At 46.1% G+C, this 23615-nt stretch overlaps 1 protein-coding gene across 1 annotated transcript in view; it reads left to right on the forward strand.

Moving 5' to 3' along the window:
- Positions 1-22623, forward strand: part of quoa (quattro a) — a gene marked incomplete at its 5' end in the record, with an annotated part of 26053 nt that extends 3430 nt beyond the window's left edge. Inside the window, 29 exons of the mRNA XM_083676062.1 lie at positions 6025-6222; positions 6577-6777; positions 6987-7210; positions 7632-8497; positions 8564-8693; positions 9211-9300; positions 9778-10658; positions 10848-11033; positions 11211-11334; positions 11493-11507; positions 11671-11764; positions 12311-12397; positions 12560-12676; positions 13164-13262; positions 13458-13609; positions 14099-14237; positions 14520-14642; positions 15335-15526; positions 16096-17201; positions 17750-17999; positions 18395-18484; positions 18711-18950; positions 19230-19400; positions 19796-19973; positions 20091-20207; positions 20818-21078; positions 21207-21457; positions 21670-21727; positions 21834-22623. Coding sequence (XP_083532188.1) covers positions 6025-6222; positions 6577-6777; positions 6987-7210; positions 7632-8497; positions 8564-8693; positions 9211-9300; positions 9778-10658; positions 10848-11033; positions 11211-11334; positions 11493-11507; positions 11671-11764; positions 12311-12397; positions 12560-12676; positions 13164-13262; positions 13458-13609; positions 14099-14237; positions 14520-14642; positions 15335-15526; positions 16096-17201; positions 17750-17999; positions 18395-18484; positions 18711-18950; positions 19230-19400; positions 19796-19973; positions 20091-20207; positions 20818-21078; positions 21207-21457; positions 21670-21711 — 6624 coding nt within the window. The 3' untranslated portion in view covers positions 21712-21727; positions 21834-22623. The remainder of the gene's footprint in view (positions 1-6024; positions 6223-6576; positions 6778-6986; positions 7211-7631; positions 8498-8563; positions 8694-9210; positions 9301-9777; positions 10659-10847; positions 11034-11210; positions 11335-11492; positions 11508-11670; positions 11765-12310; positions 12398-12559; positions 12677-13163; positions 13263-13457; positions 13610-14098; positions 14238-14519; positions 14643-15334; positions 15527-16095; positions 17202-17749; positions 18000-18394; positions 18485-18710; positions 18951-19229; positions 19401-19795; positions 19974-20090; positions 20208-20817; positions 21079-21206; positions 21458-21669; positions 21728-21833) is intronic.
- Positions 22624-23615: the final 992 nt, after the last annotated feature.

A 23615-nucleotide genomic window follows, 5' to 3' on the forward strand; every position in this document is an offset into this window, starting at 1 on the left:
CATAACCTCTCGCGTGTTACACACATGCACACACGCACACACACACACACACACACACACACACACACACACACACACACATACACACACACACACGTGTAGCGGATCATGTTAAACACAATCCCATGTATTCCCAGTCCAAGCTAGCCAGCCTAAATTTACACACACCGGAGTGTTTTGACTCAAGGTGAGGGTTTCATGTTACTGGGCATTCCCTGAGATTTCACAGAACGGCCTCTGTTGTCCTGCGTCCCATACTTGTAGCCAGTAACCAGGCATTGGTCCAACACTTAAGAGCTCACACTGGTATTCCTCTGGGAAAGAAATAACTAAATGAATGTCTGGTTGTTAGTTTCAGGAGCTATTCAGGGTCTAGAGATGGAGTCTGTATTGACTATTCAGGGTCTGGAGATGGTGTCTGTATTGACTATTCAGAGTCTGGAGATGGTGTCTGTACTGACTATTCAGAGTCTGTAGAGGTTGTCTGTACTGATTATACAGTCTTTGGAGAGGGTGTCTGTAAACATGTGATATATGTATATATATGTGTATAGCTTTATTCTCTATAGCTGAGTAGCTGTGAGAATATACGTTAGTGAGACTGGTCTGCTTCCCTCTATGAATGAGAGTCAACCTGAGGGTACCATTTAGGCTCTACATCACAGTGAGAGAGAGAGTGTGTGTGTGTGTGTTTGTGTGTGTGTGTGTGTGTGTGTGTGTGTGTGTGTGTGTGTGTGTGTGTGTGTGTGTGTGTGTGTGTGTGTGTGTGTGTGTTTGTTTGAGAAGTGGGCTGATTGTGGTCACTCAAAGATGGAGAAGTTCCGGCTTAAAATAGTTAATAGGTTCTGTGTTCCCACTTGTGTTCTGTTAGATCATGTCTGGGAATATGGGTTTGAAAAGCAGCAGTTTTAATTAATTAGAGTTACTTAGAGTTCAGCTGTGACCTAATAACAGGTGGAGTGAGTAAGCTAGTGAAACTGATCCCTACTTTAATTTAATGATGTGTTTTCAAACACACTTTCTACTGCTTGACTACTAGTTTGCCCCCAGCTTCAAACCTTTCTGCTGATCAAGGCATCATAATTAGTATTTGCCTGCTAGCAGGCCTTATTTGCAGGACTTGTGAAACAACTAAATATAGGCTCTGTGTGTGTGTGTGTGTGTGTGTGTGTGTGTGTGTGTGTGTTTCTCAGTGGCTCAGTGGACATTTACAGTAGATCCTCAGATTAAGCCTGTGTGTTGATTTACTCTCTCTGTAATTTGGAGTGTTTTCATAGAGGGTGTCGCGTTACCACATGTTCTCAAGTGGCTGTGAACCAAGACATGTTTTACTGGGAGTGAATCTACATGTAGAGATGCATTGATACCACTTTTTCATTACCTATATCGATTCTGAGTATCGGCCAATACTGAGGACTGATCCAATAAAAGGCTCTTTTTTAATGTGAAATGCTGCTGCCACCCCTCTCCTTGCAAATTTTGCAACAAGCAGTTTTACTGGTGTCTGTCTCAAGCGTGAAGTCATTCCAGACCGCAGACATGGTTGGCTGGACATGGTATTGTTGTCACCGCACACAGGTGTCATCTCAGCTGTGCAGCCGCCAGTCGACGACATCATGTGTTTGTCAGGTTTTTACGACAGTTTGCATCGTGGCATCGGATCAGTTGATAGCATTGTCTATCTCCGATTCTCGATACAGCATTTTAGGCCAAGATGGGCGCATCTCTATCTACAAGTTAAGTCAACAACTATCCTCAACTCTTCCCTCTTGTCTTGCTGTGTTCACAGCCAGTTGACCATGCAAACCAAGGGTTAAATAAATGACTCGAAAAATGCAATTATATTCCTGTTTGTGTATTTTCAGTCTACAGTATCCTGTGCAGCTGATACGTCTCAACCAGGAGAGGCTGTTGGAGGTAGAAATTGGAGGACGGGCTCATTGTAATGCATGGAATGGAATGAGGAATGGCATCAAATACATGTGTTTGATGCCATTCCACATTTCATTCCATGCATTACAATGAACCCGTCCTCCGATTTCTACCTCCACGAGCCTCCCCTGGTCTCGACCATCTGGTATCGTGATTCAGTGTTATCAAACAGAGGTAACCTTTAAACGTAACTCCCACCCCACACATACCTTTAAAAAGCCTGCTTATCAGCCTAAGTTCCATGATTATGGGAACAAGCACAGTTTATAGACTCAATGTCAAAGGAGACATTAACTGTAGTTAACCGAGACAGATTCATTAAATATGCCACAGTTTGCTACCTTCAATGTGACAGTGTGTATGAAACTCAAAATACACTAATCTGCTTCTGACAGGTGTTTGTTGTGATTCCAAAGTCAGTCTTCAGCTTAGTTGTGATTCATATTATACAAAGACACCCATCTGTTCACTGTCAAGTAAACTAAGATGTTGTTAAAGCAACATTGTGATTGATTTAGCTCTCAGATAGAGGTCTCATCTCTGGAACACCAGGCCTGTCAATCTGATTAGTCAGCAGATCTGGGCTTCAGGCCCAATCAGCAATCAGACAGATGATGATGAGGTCACAAAGGGGGAGAGAGACTCGTTGGCCCTGTCTACAGTTTGTACAGGTGGCTGCCTGTCTGACTGGCTGTGCTGCAGTAGTTTATGTTATATGCTATCTACTGTAAGAAAACAAGCCAACCGCAAAACAAGCCTAAAGGCAAGGTGACTGAGTCACTGATATGTGCAGTGACTCAGTGCTGTTTTTGTTGTTGTAGTCATCCTGATTATTTCTCTGGGGAAGAGCACTGTACAGGGTACAGTGCTTTAACTGAAATGCAAAAATGGAAATGTTTGGCTGCATGGTCAAGGACAGTGACTTCAGCTTCCCATCAACACAACTATGTAGCATCAGCTGTCAGCTATGTAGCATCAGCTCATTCAAACTCAACAACAAACTCCAATGCGGTGCATTCCTACATGCTTTTTAGAGTTGGTTGTATCTGTTGTCACAGCAGATCCACTCACTGAAATGTATCTAATGTTTCAGAATGTCGTATTCAATACGCTAGGGTCTATAACTAGGGCTCAGAGTTTTTCCTGGGTAGGTCACATGGTCAGGAAAACATTTAGGCCCCTACTGATGACCAATAGATAGCAGTCCCTCAATTATCACACAGACATCATATCATGGGGAATCCAGACATAGTCATCTCTGCTCAATTTGTCAACATGAACACAACGCAGACATAAACAAAGGAAATGGGGCTTTTTTAAATTTAGTTTAATTGTCAGAAACGATGCTCAGATGCTTTGCCAAATAGTCAAATCAATCGGCTGGCTATCATAGATATTCCCAGACATTTTGTTTACAAGATAATCCATAATAATGTACTTTAAATCCATAATAATGTACTTTAAATCCTTCATCCCAGCCGTCTAGAGGGAGTTGTTTGGGTTTAGCTGATGTTTAGAGATGTTTAGACTATCAAACATATGTTAACTGCCCCCCCCCCCCCCCGCCCCCCCCATATCTTAATGCAGTTATCTGCAATCTGAGGTTTATTTCATTGGCTGAGTGAGAGAGCTGTGCTATGTGTAAGAGTATTTATCTAGTGTGCAGGGTTTCCTCACCTGTACATGTATGTGCCATTTTTTGTGTCATACAGTACATACGGTGTGTGCATACTGTCATACTTGCATGTATAGCATGACATTGCTAGTTATAGATGCTGACTAAGCACTTACTGATATGGAGCTAAGATATCACCTCTCTGCGGTAGATAGACTTACAGTACATTATACATCCTGGGAGAGGACTCCTCACACAGACCCACTCGTCCTGATTCACAGTGGTAAAGCTTTATTTTACAGTCCAGTTTTGGCTGGTACTTACCTGTTTTTTACCTGATTATTTGGGAAGAGTGAATACTCTCTGGAAAGAATTCCACACAATTGGTAACTGCCTGGTGCCAAGTGGTATGTAGTGGTGCTTCTGTCTATTTTCAGTATATTTCAAAGAAAGCAAACAATTTTACAATTTAGCTAAATATCTTGTAAATGGTGGACTGTGAAATAAAGTGTCACTGTCACAGACCTGTTAATGTCACATTGTCCCACATTGTAGAGTGTGTACTTCTGAATGTGCCTCTCTGTGTGTTTTCAGGTCATGTTTAGAATGGTCTGGGACCTCCTGGTCTCTTATTGACCCAACATCAGGCCCAACCCAACATCACATACCACGCAGCCAAACCCCCCAGAACAAAACACATCTTTCATAGACACTCCTTAAGCCCAGACCAAGATGCAGGTGTTTCCAAGGCCTGTAAGGCAAGAGAACAAAGATTTTTCCAAGACTGGCAGCCAAGACTTCCAAGACTAGTAGCCCCAAGTGTATACCCAGTTCCCAGACTCATGATTGCTAAAGCTCATGAGCCCACCACCATTACTACATAGCTGTGTTCCTTCCTGGAAGGCGTGGCAGTGTTCTGATTTTGAATGCTCTGAATTGAGCTTCTAGATTCCATCCTTCCCTCCACAGCTGGGATGCATCTAGTTCAATGGAATGATGATCACAATGGTATTCCTCCATTGAAAACAAACTCATCCAGATCCATATGAGAAGAACTTAGAAAGTACAGAGGCTAGTAGCTAGGCAACATATATTCCTGGACAATGAACTCAAACACATGTACAGTAAGTAGCAAGGCTCTTCCTGTGTTGTTGATATTAGGCTCAAATTGCTTAATCATCCCATGTTTCTACAGGCTGGTTTCCCAGAACTCACATTCAGTTGAAACAGAATAGAAGGAGCAGGATGCATGGTACTGTATTCGTGTATTTTAATCAAATCTGCATGTCAAAATATTTCTGCGATTATACTAGAATCCACAGTCCACAATCTACGTAACACATGACACTAGCACTATATAATCACGCTTTTCACATATCATGTCTCTATTGAGATTGATCCTACATGCCCCAGCCAACTCATGGTTGAAATGTAATTGAAGATATGAATGGAATTGGAAATGAATTGATGGGAGAATGGAATTGAATGAAGACAGTGTTTTACTAACATAATTGTCCTGGAATTCTAATAAACTGGAATTCTAATCAACATTTTTTTTTAACTAAACTTACGCAAGGACTATAGATTCACATTCCCCCATAGTCCCTCCATTAACAGTCAACCATGCAGTATTCTAGCAGCATAGAGACTGAACCATGCAGGTACTGTAGCTAGCAGCCTGTACATGAAGCTCTCCTCTCCTGGCTCCTGTTAGCCTTGGCTAGGCTATATAAAGCTAGGCTACCATCTTACAGCAGAAGAGAATCAACCCTTCCCAATACAGTATCACACTCCATTAGCAAAGCAGGCACGTAGCAGGCTATACATTGAGACTGATCCAAGCACATAGCAGCCTATACATTATACATTATGGACCTCTACCAGCTTGGCTGAAGCTATATAAAGCAGGGCCTAAAAGTGGGCGACAGGCCACGGGTAGGAGGGCGGAGGTCAGGGAGAATGTGGTAATTGTAAACCTGGCATCTCCCCTAGCGACATCCTAGTCTGTTTATTATGGGGTGTTTGCCACCCGGCCTATAAGCTCAGATGTCTCACGTGACACCGGCCTAACCCTGAGTTCCACAGAAACTTTGCCTGCGTGTTGTCAACATGTCTCAGTGATGTGGCCTGGCGGGTAGTGACGCCACAGTGGCCAGCACTGGCCCTGTTGGATTACTTCAAATGCTAAAAATGCATCCTTCCTTCCTTCCTTGCTTCCTTCCTTCCTGCCTTCCTTCATGTCCTCCTTTCTTCCTTCCTGTCTTCCTTCCTGCCTACCTTCCTTCCTTCCTTCCTTCCTTCCTTCCTTCCTTCCTTCCTTCATTTCTCACTTTAGGTAATCACTGAATGGATCAGTCCAAACAAGCTTTCCACTGCTTTGCTTTCATCAATCAAGTAATCAGATCAGTGATTTCTTCATGGTAGGATGTGTTCTAAGAGTGTTCTATAATTCTAACTCTGTTTCCTCTGGGTTCCAGAACCCTGATTCGTTGGAGGGGTCGATCCAGAACACCCTCGCGGCCCTCTACCCCCCCTTCGACGCCACCGCCCCCACTGTCCTCACTCAGCTCTTCCAGGTCATTGAGGGTCGTTACCAGGGCGACGCCCTCCAGTGCTTGCTGGACTTCCTGATTCCAGCCAAGCACATCCTTGAGAGTGTTCAGCAAGCAGCCTGCGTGAGTCATCATCAGCCTCAGAGATATACATAGACACACACACATATACACAGGCACGCATGCACACACACACACACACACACACACACACACGCATGCACACACACACACACACACACACACACACATACACACACACACACACACATGCACAAAAAAGACTTATCTCACAAATACAAATATACATTACTGTTGTTATCATCATTATTATTACATATTACATACAGTAGTAAAGATGAATCTCTAATGGAATAATCTCTAGAGGAGTTACTGACGTGTCTGTCCTGTCCTCCATCTTCTTCTGTTATTGTTACGAAATAAATAACATTATGCCCTGTTTCTCTCCGCCAATAGGCCCAGTTCTCTGAGGTAGTGTTCCGCTGCGAGGGCTGGCCCCTGTGTCTGCATGACAGAGTAGTGATCCACCTCTCGCCTGTCAACCCTCTGCTGCTGCGCCCTGACGACTTCTACCTGCAGGTGGCGCCCTTCTCACAGCAGGCCGCACGCATCCTGGTCTCCAGCCTGTTGCAGGAGGGCGAGAGGCCGGGTCGGGAGGTGGAGGTGACTGTAGGCAGATTCTGTTATGGAATAATAATAATATTATACGAATATTTTTTATTTATACAGTATAAATAAAATATACACCTATATATACACCTTTTTAAAACTACCTCCACCAGCCTCCCCTGGTCTACACAGAGCTCCAGTACCCAAAGTCACTAGATGTACTCACCTATACTGTATGTTCTCTGTGTTTCCTGAAGGTGGAGGAGACCCCCATCCCAGAGACCCTCTACCCCAGCATCTTCACTGAGGCCTGGCTGGCAGAGCTGAACCAGGGCCGGCATGGCGCCCCCCTCACCCACTGTCTGCTGGCCACCGACCAGGGCATGATGAGGGTCCCCTGGGCGCGGGTGGCACTGCCTGAGTTTGTGGAGGATAAACCCAGAGGAACGATGGCATCTTCTCCCTCTCTGTCTGCTATGGAGTCTGCTCCACCACCACCTCCTCCTCCTCCTCCTCCTCCTCCTCCTCCTCTTCCTCTTCCTCTTCCTCTTCCTCTTCCTCTTCCTCTTCCTCCTCTTCCGACCACCACTCGCCAGGACCTCTCTCTACCTCTACCTGAACCCTCGCTGACGCAGCCTCCGTCTGCCTACTCAGTAGAGACCAGGTAACAACATTGTAGTACACATGGCTTTACTGCACTTGATTTTGTATTATATTAATCTTGTACTGCATGTCTATTCATAATTTCCCTTTTCTAACTGCTGTTTGATTGAGTTGTTCTGCTAGGAAGCTTGAATAAGCATTTGAATGTGTTTCATGTGACAAATATAAGACAACAGTCTAAGGATATTGTATATCACAAATATGAAATATGACAAATGCCCTCCTTGTATTTGTCCCAGGATCCGGCCGGCGAAGCATGGCATCGCGGTGTCTCTGCGTCTGGTGGACAGCTCCAGGCTGGTCAAGGTGGACCAGGACCAGTACCAGTCCAGGGATCGAGCCAGGGACCAGGCCAAGCCCATAGGCTGGGTATCCCCCCACACATGGAACAACCGCTGTACCAGTAACAGTAACAATACCAGTACCAGAAACACCACCCATGCTGCTGAAGCTGGATGTTCAGTATTCCCCAGTATGAAATATTCTGGGAGTAACCCCACCACTACCACAACCACCGGCACCAACACTAGTAACCCTCCCAGTACCAGTATCAGTAGACCTGCCAGTACCAACACAAGTATCCCACCCAGTACCAGCAACCCTCCCAGTACCAGTATCAGTAGACCTACCAGGACCAAAACTAGCAACCCACCCAGTACCAGCTCCAGTACCAGTAACCCTCCCAGTATCACTAACCCTCCCAGTACCAGTACCAGTAAACCCAGCGGGCTGAGCCAGGCTGAGGCAGAGGGGGAGTACGTAGACCTGGTGGAGGCGTTGCAGCTCCTCTCCTGGGCTCAGACAGACAGACAGACACACCCCAGGGCGGAGGCCATGTCTAGGTCTAACAACAGGCCCACCCCCCCAGCACCCTCAGCCCCCCTAGCTCCCCACCACCATCACCAAGGCCCCCCCAGGGACCCCACCTCCCACTGTGGTCCACTAGCCCCCCACCATCATCACCACCATGGAGCACCCAGGGAGCACCCCTCCCACTGTGACCCCCCAGCTCCCCACCACCACCAACCCCCCAGTGACCCCCCCTTCCACTGTGGTCCACCGGCCGCCCACCACCACCAACCCTCCAGTGACCCCCCCTTCCACTGTGAGCACCCAGCCACCCACCACCACCAACCCCCAAGGGACCCCCACCCCCACTGTGACCCCCCAGCCTCCCACCACTCCCACGGCCCCCCCAGGGACCCGACCCTCTGTGGACGGACGGTGCGGTTCTCAGAGGAGCCCTGCACCCCCTGTCTGAGGAGGAGGATGGGCAAGGTGTCTCGGGCACAGGAGCTCAGGTGTGTTAGCTGTACAGCTTCATTTGGAGCTGAAAATGGAAGATTAAAAATGACTTTCCTCGTCTTCCTTTGCTTGTTGATCCTCCGTATAGCATCTTTCAGCTTATGTATCATTCAGTGTTCTTACGGGCTCCTAGAAATGGTTGAATCACTTTGCTGTTGTTACAATATAAAACATAGACTGAATGAGTGAATTAATTCATTAACAAACTAATGAAAAGGATTCATTCATTACTTTTTTAATGAAAACATTTTTTATATATATCATGAACATATTTTGCTAAAATGTCATAATCAGTTTTCATTGTAGATGTCGTTACAGGGAGTCGTACCAGGCAGCGCTTCAGAACCCTGTCTCGTTCGAGAGAGAGAGGGAACGAGAGAATACACTGGAGGCTGTGGAGGAATCTGGTCCATGTGAAAGAGAGAGACTGGGACCAGAGGGGGCTGGACCAAGTTCCGATCCCCCCCGACAGTGTGATCCCCCTGGACACCATGACCAAACTCCCCCTGTTAGCATTGGTTCCTGTTGGGAGTCTGGAGATGTTCACACCAAGTCCCGTGATATTTTACACAGCTTCAGGGACACTACAGAGAAGGGTACAGGGTCAGGGTGTTTTACCACCCGACAGTTCTGTCCCCCCGGGGGTCTAGACCAGTCTCCCTCTGTCAGCAGAGCTCTCTCAAGGGAGTCTGGGGAAGTTTGTACATTGTCACAAGGACTTTTACACAGCCATAGTGACGCTATAGAGAAGAGTACCGGACCAGGACCGGGTCAGGGTGCTTCTAGACATCACTGTTCCCAAAAACATGAAGACCAGACACCTTCTGGTAGCACTGATCCTTGTATAGAGTCTGGAGACATGAACACTTACATGAATACTAATATGAACACTATCCTACGTGGACCTCCACGCGGACGGACCTCCACGGAGACCACCGACAGGGACGGGAGATGTTCTGGACCCTTTAAGCAGCAGCATCCCCCGGGACAAGAAGACAAGACTACCCCTGTTAGAACCACTCTCTCTAGAGACACTGGAGACATTAATACACAGTCCTGTGCACCTTCACACTTCCGTAGGGAAACCATGGAGACACCTCAACACTTCCGTACGGAAACCACAGAGACAACTTCACACAGGAGTAGGGAAACCACAGAGACACCTCAACACAACCGTAGGGAAACCACAGAGACAACTTCACACAGGAGTAGGGAAACCACAGAGACATCTCAACACAACCGTAGGGAAACCACAGGGACACCTTCACACAGTCATAGGGAAACCACAGAGACACCTCAACACAACCGTAGGGACACCACAGGGACACCTTCACACAGTCATAGGGAAACCACAGAGACACCTCAACACAACCGTAGGGACACCACAGAGACACCTCAACACAACCGTAGGGAAACCACAGAGACACCTCAACACAACCATAGGGAAACCACAGAGACACCTTCACACAGTCGTAGGAAAACCACAGACAAACCTTCACACAGTCGTAGGGACACCACAGAGACACCTCAACACAACCTTAGGGACACCACAGAGACACCTCAGCACAACCTTAGAGACACCACAGAGAGGGACGGGAGAGGTTCTGAACCCTCAAAGCAGCGTGGTCCCCTGGGACATGAAGACAAGACTACCCCTTTTAAAACCACTCTCTCTAAAGACTCTGGAGACTCGAATACTTCCTCCCGCGGACCTCCACACAGCCACAGCTGTAGGGAAACCACAGAGACAGATGGGAGATGCTGCTCCTCTCTCTCCACGACGGTCGTGGACACCTCAGAGAAGTGTGAGGTTGTAGTTCAGGGACACAATGTCAGGAGGGGGTGTACTACTGACTCCAGCATGGAGATGATCCCCAGGCTACATGTGGTCAAGTGTAAAAATGCCACGGCGTTCGGACTGGTGTCGCCAAAGACGAGCAAGCGGAGGTTACCCAGTCAAGGTAGGAATGATGTTGTTATTCTTGGTTGGTTTTTAGAACTATGGTATGATGGGATCTACAGTATGTTTATCTGTATCATAGGCGAAGGTCAAAGGACAAATATCTTGTATGCAACAAAAGTAAACCTAAAGCAAGAAGTGTCACTGGTTTATATCACTTATCTCTCTGTAAAATACACCCTCCTGATAGATGGAGGCCAGGCAGGCAAAACGCCCATACACAGTAGACAACAGACACAGCCCCAGACAAAGAAGCAGATAGACAACCAGACCCCTCCACCTCAGACCACCCAGGAGTCCCAGCCCAGATCTGAAGCCCTGGGTGTACCAGACCCCACCACCCACCCCCTCCAGATGGGAATAGCATGTCTCACAGGTATGGAAACTATTAACTCAGCTCAGCTGCTCTAATGATTCTAATCAATCTACTCACTCAGAAAAGTCTCATTTTCAACGGTTCATATCAGCTTCAAATACATAGGTGCGATATACTGTGTTTCTGCCCAGAGAAAGTCCACTGGGTTATAACACTGTTCTCCATGATCATTCTTAGGAGGTAGGGACAGGGCCAGTCGGGCGGTGTTGGAGGTGCATGGAGCCCACCAGGGTTGGAGATCTCCTCAGGTGTCTGGCCAGGAGCTCTGCAGACTGCTGCTCTACCTCCACTCTATCATCAGGTACCGGGACACCCTCTGGTCTCTGTCTCTGTACAGCCTAGCCCTCTGGGTTGTGTTGTGTCATGGTGTGGTGTGGTGTGGTGTAATGTGTTGTGTTGTGTTGTGGTGTGGTGTGTTTTGGTGTTGTGTTGTGGTGTGGTGTGGTGTGGTGTGTTGAGGTGTGGTGAGGTTTGGTGTGTTGTGGTGTGTTGTGTTGTAGTGTTGCATTGCGTTGTGTTGTTTAGTGTTGCATTGTGTTTTATTGTATTGAATTGTGACCTGTTCTATTCTGTTCTATTCTATTCTACTCTATTCTATTCATTCTGAATGTGTCATCTTCATATTCATATGTTCCAGGAGAGAGCTAAGAGAACTGGGGATGACACTGGTCATTGACGCTCGGAGGACTCCACCTCCCCCACAGTTCAATAAGGCCTTGGTGATGCTTCAGGTAAGATGAATATACAGGTATATATGTACGTCTTCCTCATGATAAATGACATCCTCAAAACACCACCAGAGGGCAGCAGATATGTATAAATGACCAATGGTTCCATTGACATCTTCAATGTCCACTTTCGTCTTTCCACTTCTCTCTTCACGGTCTTGTTTTAGCAACCAATGATAATGATGTTATAAATACATGTTAGTTATATGTGTGTTACTTGTTTATATATGTGTTATATGTTACTCGCTTATAGATGTTACATTTTAGCTGCAAGTCGATTTACACCTTAATATCTGCTACTGAAAGCTATGAGGTGTAATACTGTGATTGTGTTGTTGACACCCCATGCAGTACAGTTTCAGTTAACTGAATGTAACACAGAATACCGTAGAAACAAACAATAATTTGTGAATGTATATATTAATAATTATATTCTTTATATTATATTCATTATATAAATAATATATAATTTACCTTATAGATGTTGAGCTCTAGCATTCCTATCTGCTACTGAAAGCTGGGAGGTGTAATATTGTGATTGTGCACTAGGAGCAGTCTCCAGGTGCAGTGCACAGTGTGGTGATGCTGGTGGAGAAGGAGAGCAGCCATCGCCCAGAGAAGTGTCCAGGAATACAGGTCAGAGCAGACTCTTAACCATATTGCCTACGCTACCCATAAACCCCTGTGGTTTCCATCCCATCTCATTCTGTACTCCTACTTATGATTGTAGTTCATGCACACTGCATTGGTTGTGAGATATTGCTGATGTTGCTGTGTTATTTCCTGTTTTTGAAACAGAGTGATGTTGTGACCTCACTGAAGGCATTGCACAAGGTGGTGGAGGGGAGCCAGCTGACCTCTGACCTAGATGGAACTCTGCCCTATTGCCACACTGATTGGCTGCAGCTCCATCAGGTAGGCCAATAACAGACTGACCCTTGATGTCGCTGTTGTTTGTTTTGGTGCATGAGATGCGTTTTGGAGAGTTGGAAACCTGCATCATTGAAAGTTAAAGTGGTTATATCTGACCAATGTTAGCCATTACCTGTGGTTGTTCATGTTCTTTGGAGTGTCCGACCTCAAATCACTTGAATGCTGTGAACTCGGAGTGAATCCGAGATCACAGGTGGGAATTCCGAGTTTCAGACTTGGTCATGAATGTAGCATAACAACCTAACCTTCCCCTTGGACAAGTTTATAGAATAGAATAGAATAGGATAACAATGTAGTCGTCATTTGAGTATCATCTGTTTGTTTGAGGCAAATCATAATCCATTGTGAATGTGCCCTGAGAACAATGTTACAGCGTTAGCCAAGCATGTCTAATGTCTGTCAGTTCAGATAGGATCCTGTTGGTCTTCCTGCCTGGGTCTCTCTCATAACCAAACCCTGTGTGTTGCAGAAACTCTATCCCTTCATGTCCGACCTGCAGGAGGCCTCTGGTCTGCTTCGGAGAGCCATCAGGAGACTGGGGAGACACCAGAGGATAGACACAGTACAGGTAGCCTCAGACACACTCTGTAGTACACACTAGGTATTACACACTCTGTAGTACACACTAGTTAGTATACACTAGGTAGTACAAGTAATCTTCTATTTTATTCTATGGAGAGGTTGGACAGAGATTATTGTCCTCTGACTGTTGTTGCTTTCTTCTGTGGTAGGATGTACAGACTGTTGTCTTCTTCTGTGGTAGGATGTACAGCAGTGCATTAAAGAACAGAGAACTCTCATGAGGGATGTCCTGGAGGACAGCCGATTGATCACCTTACAAAGGGAGGGTGGAGCCATGCTGGCCAGGCTGAGGAGGGAGAGTGACCTCAGATACGCCCACTGTGAAGACTACAGGTACATCACCTGGAGATCACTGGCTGGAAGAATATAGACCAGTGATCCTCAACCCTGGACCTGGAGAGCCACAGTGCCGCAGGCTTCTGTCCCATCTCAGCCCCGACACACCTGATTCAGCTCATCAAGGTTTTGGAGATCAGTTGATTAGTTCAACCAGGTGTGATAGCACTGGGCTGGAACGAAAACCTGGACCCACTGCAGCTCTCCAGGACCAGGGTCGAGTATCACTGATATAGACAGCTTCACTTAGAGAATGCTTATTGCACTTTTTGATAGATGTTTTTGTAAAATTTGCCATACAAATCAAGTTTGTTTGATTGATGAATAGATAGATAGACAGACAAATAGACAGGCAGGCAGGCAGGCAGGCAGGCAGGCTGGCTGGCTGGCTGGCTGGCTGGCTGGCTGGCTGGCTGGCTGGCTGGTTGGCTGGTTGATTGATTGGTCAATTGCATGTTTCTCCTGACCCCTCTCCTCTCCATGCAGTGATGCTGTGGACTCCGTCACGTGCCAGTACAACCATGTAGAGGAGCAGGGTCACACTCTGGTGAAGCAGTCCAACTTGTCTCTGGATCACCTGGAGTACCTACTGCAGCTCAGACACATGGAGGGACTCTTCACACAGGTACATACACACTAGGGGAGGGTGGTGGAGGTAGACATCGGAGGATGGGCTCATTGTCATGTACATGTGTTTGATACCATTCCGCATTCCATCCCATGCATGACAATGAGCCCGTCCTCCGATTTGAATGGTATCAAACACACATTTTCAGAATGATGGGATGGATATCCAAACCCTGAAACAATATATAAATATACAATGAATACCATGCATGGTATGCAGACATAAACATTATGTAATCACTTGTGTTGGGTATTTAATGACTACCCCTCCCTCCTGTAGATCAGAGAGTGGTTTGATGCGGAAGGGGAGAGACGTCTGCTGGAGGCGGAGTCAGTGGAGGACTCCAGAGAGAGAGTGGAACAGACTCTTCACAGTTTCACATCCTTCCTCATAGAAGCACATGTAAGTCTGGGGCTCTAGACTGCTTAGCATCCTTCCTTATAGAAGCACATGTAAGTCTGGGGCTCTAGACTGCTTAGCATCCTTCCTCATAGAAGCACATGTAAGTATAGGACCCTAGACAGCTTAGCATCCTTCCTCATAGAAGCACATGTAAGTATAGGACCCTAGACAGCTTAACATCCTTCCTCATAGAATCACATGTAAGTAAAGGATCGTAGACAGCTTAACATCCTTCCTCCTTGGATTTTCCTGCCTACGTTAAAATAACATTTTAACAACATTTCAATGTAATGTATTGTAATGTAAACAGGACTCCCTAGAAAAGAGACCTTGGTCTTAGAGGGACACCCCTGTATCAATAAAGGTTTAATACAAATAGAAGCCCATGTAAGTCGAGGACCCCCTCCTCAGCACTGCAACAGTGCTATAGAGTTATCACACTGTTTCATTCTTTATTCATTGGTCTCTATGTGGACGAGAGGTCATGCTGTCTGCATCGATATCCTAATAATCAATATCCTCATAATCAATAGCCCAATATCAACACATCATAATCCTAGCTCTCTCATTCAAGCACTAGTAGCCAAGTCTAGCATCAATATTCTTGCGGAATGACAATATTCTTGTAGAATTACAATATTCTAGTAGAATGATTCATGTTTGAAGTATAAACTAAGAAATGGTTATTCCAGGATCGACAGCAGCAGGCCCTGTCTCTGGTGACGGAGGCAGAGCAGGTCCAGGGTCAGTCCTACCCTGAGACGGAGGTGTTTAGGACCATGGTCGGAACCTTCAAGTCTGGCCTCGCTGACTTCCTGTCGCGGGCAGAACAATGCTGCCGGGAGCTGCAGACCATGGTCCATATCTGCCACTTCTGTGAACAGGTGAGTGAGCAGCTCTGCACTCTGGAATTGCTGTACTGATCTCATTGATGTATTTAATATATACAGTACCAGTCAAAAGTTTGGACACAAACTTGCCAAGAGTGTGCAAAGCTGTCATCAAAGCAAAAGGTGGCTACTTTGAAGAATCTAAAATACAAAACATATTCTGGTTTGTTTAACACTTTTTTGTTTACTTCATAATTCCATGTGTGTTCCTTCATAATTTTGATGTCTTCAATATTAATCGACAATGTAGAAAATAATAAAAATAAAGAAAAACCATTGAATGAGAAGGTGTGTCCAAACTTTTTACTGGTACTATATATATATATACACACACATTATACATTATACATATATACATAGAATTGAATTACTATCAATAATTCATTATAATAATCATTTATTTATTTTATTAAGGTGGTATTGAACAGCGGAGGCTAGTGGAGGTAGAAGTCGGAGGACGGGCTCATTGTAATGAATTACGATGAGCCCAGCCTCCACTGTTATTGAATAAGTCCTCTACCTTTCTCTAAGGGATTTGTATGATGTCTTCTCCCTTTCCCCAGGCTACTGAGCTGGCCCAAGACTGCCGACAATACCTGGACCAGGAGCAGGCACACAGGGATAGTGGTGCTGCCCTGCAGGGTTACCGGGACCACGTCAGCACCCTCCATATGTACCAGGAGAGCTTCCGCCAGTTCTCCCCGGAGACCTTCCAGCAGGTGAAGGCCCAGGCCTGTGCCCTGCGGGGCTCCAGGGGCATGCGTGTGTGGAACGTGGCCTGGCTGAGGTGCCAGGAGGTCAGGCAGCAGCTGGAGGAGAGGCTGCAGGAGGTGGTCGAGGCCCAGCTGGATACAGGCCCATGGGCTGGGCATGGGGGTAGTGTAGATAGGGGCTCGGAGACCTCTGGCCCCTGGTCTCAACATGGGGGTAATATGGACAGGGTCCCACAGCAGGATACAAGCCCCTGGTCTGGACATGGGGGTGATTTTAATGATGAGGCCCAGACAGCTCCGACAGCACCTCTGACTGGTCAAGATATGCTACTTCCTCGACCTGGACCTGCACACTGGGAGAACACTCCACCAGCCTGTACAGGCTCTCCAGAGGGGAGGTTCTACAGGACGGTGGAGAGGAGCAACAACTCAGTGGCCTGTTGTTACATAGACCTCAAGCCCGGTGATAACAGAGCAGGGTGTAAGACAAGGTCAAAGGTCGTCATATCCACGGGGAGGGCGAGGGAGGAGAGGGAGGAGTCCAGGAGGGAGGCCAACGGCCGAGCGGCAAGGAGGAGAGAGAGGAGGGAGGCTGCCGCCCTCGAGGACACGCACACCGCAGGATGCGTGTGGTTCCCGTGGCAACGCGGCCTGGTGGGCCGGTCGGTGAGTGAGGACTCGTGCGCCACACCCACGTCTGGTCACCACACGGAGCCCCAGGCCCCGGCCCAGACCCCGGCCTCGTGCTCCCACGGTCAGCCTTCGTGTCGCATCCTACAGGCCGCACAGAGGTTCCAGATCTCCCGCCACGGAAGCTTCTGTTCTGAGGAGTCCTGTAGCGGGGTGGAGGTCCTGGTGGACCAGGGGGCCTCGGCGGGGAGACACGGCCTGACCGTGAGGAGGTGCGAGGAGACGGTGTCACTGGTCAGTCCAGAGGAGAGCACCAGCAATACTGTGTGAGTTTTGTATGGAAGGAGACTGAAAATGACTCAGAATGACTTGACTGTATCTTCTATAGTGTTGTGTTGTCTTCACCCCCACTATTCTATCTGTCTTAAAGCTTGCATTGAAGTGATACAGGTAAATTCAGACCTGAATTCATATTCATATTATATTCCATGTTCATATACATTTTCTACTCTATTCTATTCTTTTCTATTCTATAGGTGCTTGTTATTAGACGAGAGATAGTGTTAGGATCTGTTGTCATTGATGTTGCAAAAGCCTGCATCTCTAAGAAGCTAGGAAGCTGCAGCAGACGAGTGGAGGCTGGTAGAGGCAGAAATAGGCGGACAGGTTCATTGTAATGTAATGTAATGTAATTCTACCTTCCTAGGTACCATTCCTCATTCCGTTCCATGCATTACAATAAGCCCTTCCTCCAATTTCTACCTCCACCAGCCTCCCCTGCTGACAGTTATTGTTTGGCTGTTTTGTTGATGGTGCTGTATAACACTTCTACATGTTGTGTTGTTATTGATGTAACTCTACCCCATCTCAACAGGAAGCTGCAGAGGATAATGGAGGAGCTGTTGTTGACAGAGAGGGAGTATGTGCGTTCGCTAGGCTACATCCTGACTCACTACCTCCCCCTGCTGGAGAGAGCTGACGTGCCTCAGGACCTCCGGGGGAAACGAGGTCTCATCTTTGGCAACATGGAGAAACTGCATGACTTCCACAGCCACTGCTTCCTGCCAGAGCTAGAGGCTTGTCAGAGGGAACCCCTACTTGTGGCGCAATGCTTCCTCAGACATGTAAGTTGTAGTTTGGTTGTTTTTTTTTTGTTTTTTTTTACAAGTTAAGCCTAATGCATAATACCTTTTGGCTATAATGTAAGGTGTTACACACCTACTGATATTTGTTCCTGTTCCTCTCCCTATCTGAACCTATGTTTACCACACAGCTGTAAAACCTATGCTGACACTGTACATTGATTTAGCTACTCTGTTGATATCAGAGGAAGAAATTGGAGGACAGGCTCATTGTAATGCATGGAATGAAATGAGGATCCATTCCATGCATTTCAATGAGCCCATCCTCCAATTTCAACCTCCACCAGCCTCCACTGGTTGACATGTTCAAATAGCTAGTGAGGTTGAATATCCATAGTGCGGCTGACCTGAAACCTTCTCTTCTTCTCTGTTGGCAGAGAGAGAGTTTTGGTCTCTATGCTCTCTACAGCAGGAACAAGCCCCAATCAGACACCTTGATCCTCCACCGTCGCCATGACATCTTCAAGGTGAAGCTTCTACATCCCTCATAGTCATATGACCAATGATAACATGTGTCTTACCATCAGGGTTGGGGTCAATTCTTCTATCAATTAATTCTGTTTAGGAGATGAATTTAGAGTTCAATTCATGAACCTGAAAGTGCCATTAACTTTCGATGACGATGTGAATATAGAATATGAATTTCAACTTACTCCCATAATTGACCCCACCCTGCTCTCTGTCCCTCCCCAGAGGAAGCAGCAGGAGCTGGGGGACATGATGGACCTGTCCTCTTACCTGCTGAGACCAATCCAGAGGATCAGCAAGTACAGCCTGCTGCTGCAGGATCTCCTGGGGGGGTGTGGAGGGGGCCCGGAGGGGTCAGAGAGGGACAGGGAGAGGGCAGAGATCCAGGCTGCGGCTGACATGGTCCGCTTCCAGATGCGCCATGGCAACGACCTCCTGACCATGGACGCCATTCAGGACTGTGATGTAAGCTAGACGGATGGATGGAAGGAGGGATGGAAAGAGGGAGGGAGGGATGGAGGGAGGGAGGGAGGGAGGGAGGGACGGACAGACACAAACAGACAGACAGACAGGTAGATAGATACAGTAGATAATACAGTAGATAGATAAGATCTATTCTAAATGCTGTAGATAGATACTATACATAGTTGCTTGGATAGGGAAATGATTGATGATATAAACACTAGAAAGAGCTTTAATGACTCAGGTTAGTTCCCCTTGTCCTCACTGCTCCTCCCCCATCAGGTGAACCTGAAGGAGCAAGGCCAGCTGATTCGTCAGGATGAGTTCACCGTGTTCTTCAGGAAGAAGAGGTGTTTCCGGCGAGTCTTCCTCTTCCAGGACCTCATCCTCTTCAGCAAGACCAGGAAGACTGACAGGGGCAACGATGTTTACGTCTACAAACAGTCTTTCAAGGTGTGTGTGTGTGTGTGTGTGTGTGTGTGTGTGTGTGTGTGTGTGTGTGTGTGTGTGTGTGTCTGTGTGTCTGTGTGTCTCTGTGTCTCTGTGTCTCTGTGTGTGTGGACGCCCTATCTGGTCATCTTCCAAAATGTTTAATGCCTTTATAAAAGGCCCTGTTGGCCTTGTAATTAAATTAGGCAATCAATGATTAATGTTGAATATACAGTATATCACATCAATTTACACAATGAATTTCAATCTGAATCTTACATTACTGTATTGTATAAATTTTTCAACAACATGATTGACCAAGTGACAGAGACCTAATTGTTGAGCCCATATGATGACATTGCTAACAGACATTGGATCTCTCCCTCTCTCCCTCCCTCCCTCCCTCCCTCCCTATTCAGATGTGTGACATAGGTATGACCCATAACTCAGGGGAGAGTGGTCTGTGTTTTGAGATCTGGTTCCGGAGGAGGAAGAGCCAGGACACGTACACACTGAGGGCTGACAGGGCCGAGGGGAAGAAGGCCTGGACCAGAGACCTGGAGCAGATACTCTGGGAGCAGGCCGCCTACAGCAGAGGTTAGGTTACACCTTATATAACCCAAATACCCCTTATATACCCGTACAGTATATTGAAACATGCAGACCTGTATAATGTTGGTGTATTGTACCTTCATGGTGTATTTTGTGTTGCAGAGCTGCATATGCAGGAGAGGGTGTTCATGGGTGTAGGGAGGAAGCCCTTCAAGGACATCCAGCCCAGTGAAGCAGCTATCTGTGACAGGGCTGTCAACTGTGTCTTGCCTGGGAGAGGTACGTCCACAGCCAAGTCCTAACCCACGCTTGACCTGACCATCAGGTATCAACATAGTATTGGTTTCTTTTTAGATACTTAAAGGTCCAGTATGTAGATTTGTGTAATCTGAGCCATCAAGGAATGAGATCACATGATGAAGAACATTCAGTGAAGAGTTCTGTACTAGTTCCTACCAAGTGTTTTCTATATTCTGGTGTCGGGTAGGACACTGGCTTTTGCGTGCCTATTTCATGTTTGGTTTGTTCACAAGGATATGTTTGGCACGATTAGAAAACGTAGCATATGCACGGCATCAGGTGCAGCCACACGCAAAACTACATGCTGGACCTTTAAAAAGCAATTACTTTAGATTGCTTGGTCAATGGAATAGTCCCAGTAGTGCAAACCCAGCCCAATGGATGCACTAAAGTAAAGTAATTGGATCATAATATATTCTATTTTGACCCAGGTCCACACAAATCAATATATACTCACCAATGGAGGCTGGTGGAGGTAGAAATCGGAGGACCAGCTCATTGTAATGCATGAAATGGAATGAAGAATGGTATCAAACACCTGTGTACTCCCCTGGTACACACACACTTTTTTACTGTTTTTTTTTTTCAGGCCCTGTGGTGTGCTGTGCCCAGATAGATCTAGAGTATCCAAGGCCCAATTCTATTGGCTCAGGCAGCAGTGCCTCCACCTCCTGCAGCCAATCATCTTCCTCCTCTGGACGAGGCTCTCTACCCCCCGGTAACCAGCCACAAAGAGGGGAGGACAATCATGTCGCCTGTTGTTCCACTGAAGCTGTGGCAGAGGATGACATCAACAATCATCATCTTCATCATCATCATCACCATCAGAAACAGAAGCTTCAAGTTCTATGTGAGTTGTTTGTCATTATATATTAAATACCTTACAAGTTTACTATTGGTTAACAATAGTAAAAGAGATTCATATCAAAAGGTACGTGGCTGATGTAGTATCTGTGTCCTTCTCTGTATCTATCCTAGTGGACGGCACAGAGTCGTCAGGAGAGAGTACCTGCGTCTTCAGCAGCTCTGAGCCCAGCTGCCTCTCTGCTATTGGTGGAGAGGTGGAGGACTCCTCCTCTTCGTCTCTGGCCTCCCAGAGTTTCAAGCCATGCGTCACCCTCCTTCCAGCGCCCGGTCTCAGGAAGACAAGCCCCCCGGCAACCACCAGGAAGAGACCCTCCATCTCCCCCAAACCCCCTGGTCTGGCCACTGCTCAAGGATTGGGGAAGGTGGGGTACTGTACAATCATGTCTTCAAAATAGGAGCTAATTATATTCATACAAGTAGCCTAAAATACATAGTGAAATCCTATACACTTTTATTTTACACATGAACTTACATTTCATTTGTTTAATCACAGTTTTATGTGATCTTTGTCAATAAACAAAGGGGCAAAAACAATATTTCACCAGATGTTGTTTAATATTCATTTTCTTCACAGGGCAAAGAAGTAGTTGCTGTAGGAAAATCAACAGAGGTTTGACCTGTTGGTCCCATAGGTGAGTTGAGGCCAGAACAGTACTTTTTATATTCACCATATGGTCATACATTCATAAGTATGACATGTTGTTGTTTATCTAACTTATTATGTTGATTTCCTTCTAGGAGGTTGACCCATGGAGATGGTGCAGGCCTGTTTTTCTGAGCACACCCTGTGGATCTCTGGGGAGTGATGATGATGATGATGATGATGATGATGATAATAATGATGGAGGTTCTCTCAGACTGGACACCTTGGCACGTTTCTTTTCCTTGAAAAGGAGGATGTAATAAATCCCTGTCTCCTTCCATATCTTTCTATTATTTATTTGTAACATTGTGAAAGAGAGGGCAGGGAGATAGGGAGGATGACAGCGGGTTAAAACTCCCATCTGTACTGTTGGTGCAATGTGTGTGGAACAGTAAGCAGTGGTGCTAACCACTAGACCGAATGTTGGCACATGGAGGAAGGATCTATTAGAAACCCTCTGATAACACAGGAGTGGGACAAGCACTGGAGATAAAACGTTATTTTCAGCAGAGTTCAGGAATCCGGAATAGCCTAACTGAAGGATTGTGGCGATGAACATTTCTACTACTGTGGTGGAAAACTCCAACTGATAATACCATATTTAAATAACCACTTCTTACTCAACTGCTGACTTGTCTGGATGACTCTTATTGTTGCTGAGAGACTTCCTTTTTATATGCAATATTTAAACTTATGTATATGTATGTGCATCATACTACTCTATGTTGCAATGGTTCAACAGAACTGTGTCATGACGTTTGGAGTGAAAGGGAAATTGGATCAATGTTATGACTAATGAAATGTGGAAGTTACACAAAAGTTCTGAGATTTGAGGTCAAATATAATATAAGGAACTTCTGTTATTATTTGTATAATAAATAAATAAAAACATTTGTATGTGTATCTTTGAAAAAAACCTAACCCATAAACCAAGACCATTATCATAGTCCTGTCAACCTCAAACAGCTGGCTACAGAAACACATCCCTTTATTCCTGTGTTATCTGCAGGCTCAGGGCAGCTCACCACTTACAACTCTGTGGAATAGAATAACAGATTAAGACAACTAACAGGATGAGAAGCAGAAGAGCAGAACTCTTGTGCCCAGGAAGGGACAAAACCACTAACTCACTAACTTGACTTGTTGATCAGGATACCTTTTTTAATGTGACAGTATTCTTGTTACAATGATGTACATCCTTAAATAAGTTGTATTTCCTGTGAAATTTGCATTGACGTTTTACCTACTGTATGTTGATCTGAGTATTGTGCAATTGCCTTGGTAACCACTACCACCCACTGTTCACCCTGCTGACCCTGTTCAACTCCACTGCTTCCCCTTTCTAATGCCTTTCTCATGTTAAGGCTTTCAGAGCATATTTCTCTTACCTTTATTTTTATTTTTTTTAAATATATTTGTAGGGCATTTCTGCTTTATTGGGATAGAGATAGTAGGGACTCACAGGAAGGATGGGTGAGAGAGAGGAGGGATGACATGCAGGATATGTCGATGGCCGGAATCGAACCAGGGACCTTGCAGTGATATGGTATGCGCCTTAGTGTGCTACGCCACTGAACGTGTGCCAACAAGCGCCCTGTGTGAAGAACTCCAGCTCACCCTGATGTGCTATCAGAAGAGAGGGGAGGAACTGACCCCAGCCTAACCCAGAGGAGGAATGAGACATTCTGCTCTGTTCTGGAACCTTCACCGCACCAGATCATAGCCTATGACCATGACTTAACCCTACCTACTCAAAATATAGCATAGACCCTGAGTTCAAATGTATCAGATAGAAAATGTATTGTCTGAAAGCTCCCAGGGTTGTTTCGCTGGAAAATCTACATTGAAGATGCCTTTTAGTCTAGGGTTAGGCACAA

This window comes from Argentina silus, assembly GCF_951799395.1.
Source record: "Argentina silus genome assembly, chromosome: 8".
Classification (NCBI taxonomy): Eukaryota; Metazoa; Chordata; class Actinopteri; order Argentiniformes; family Argentinidae; genus Argentina; species Argentina silus.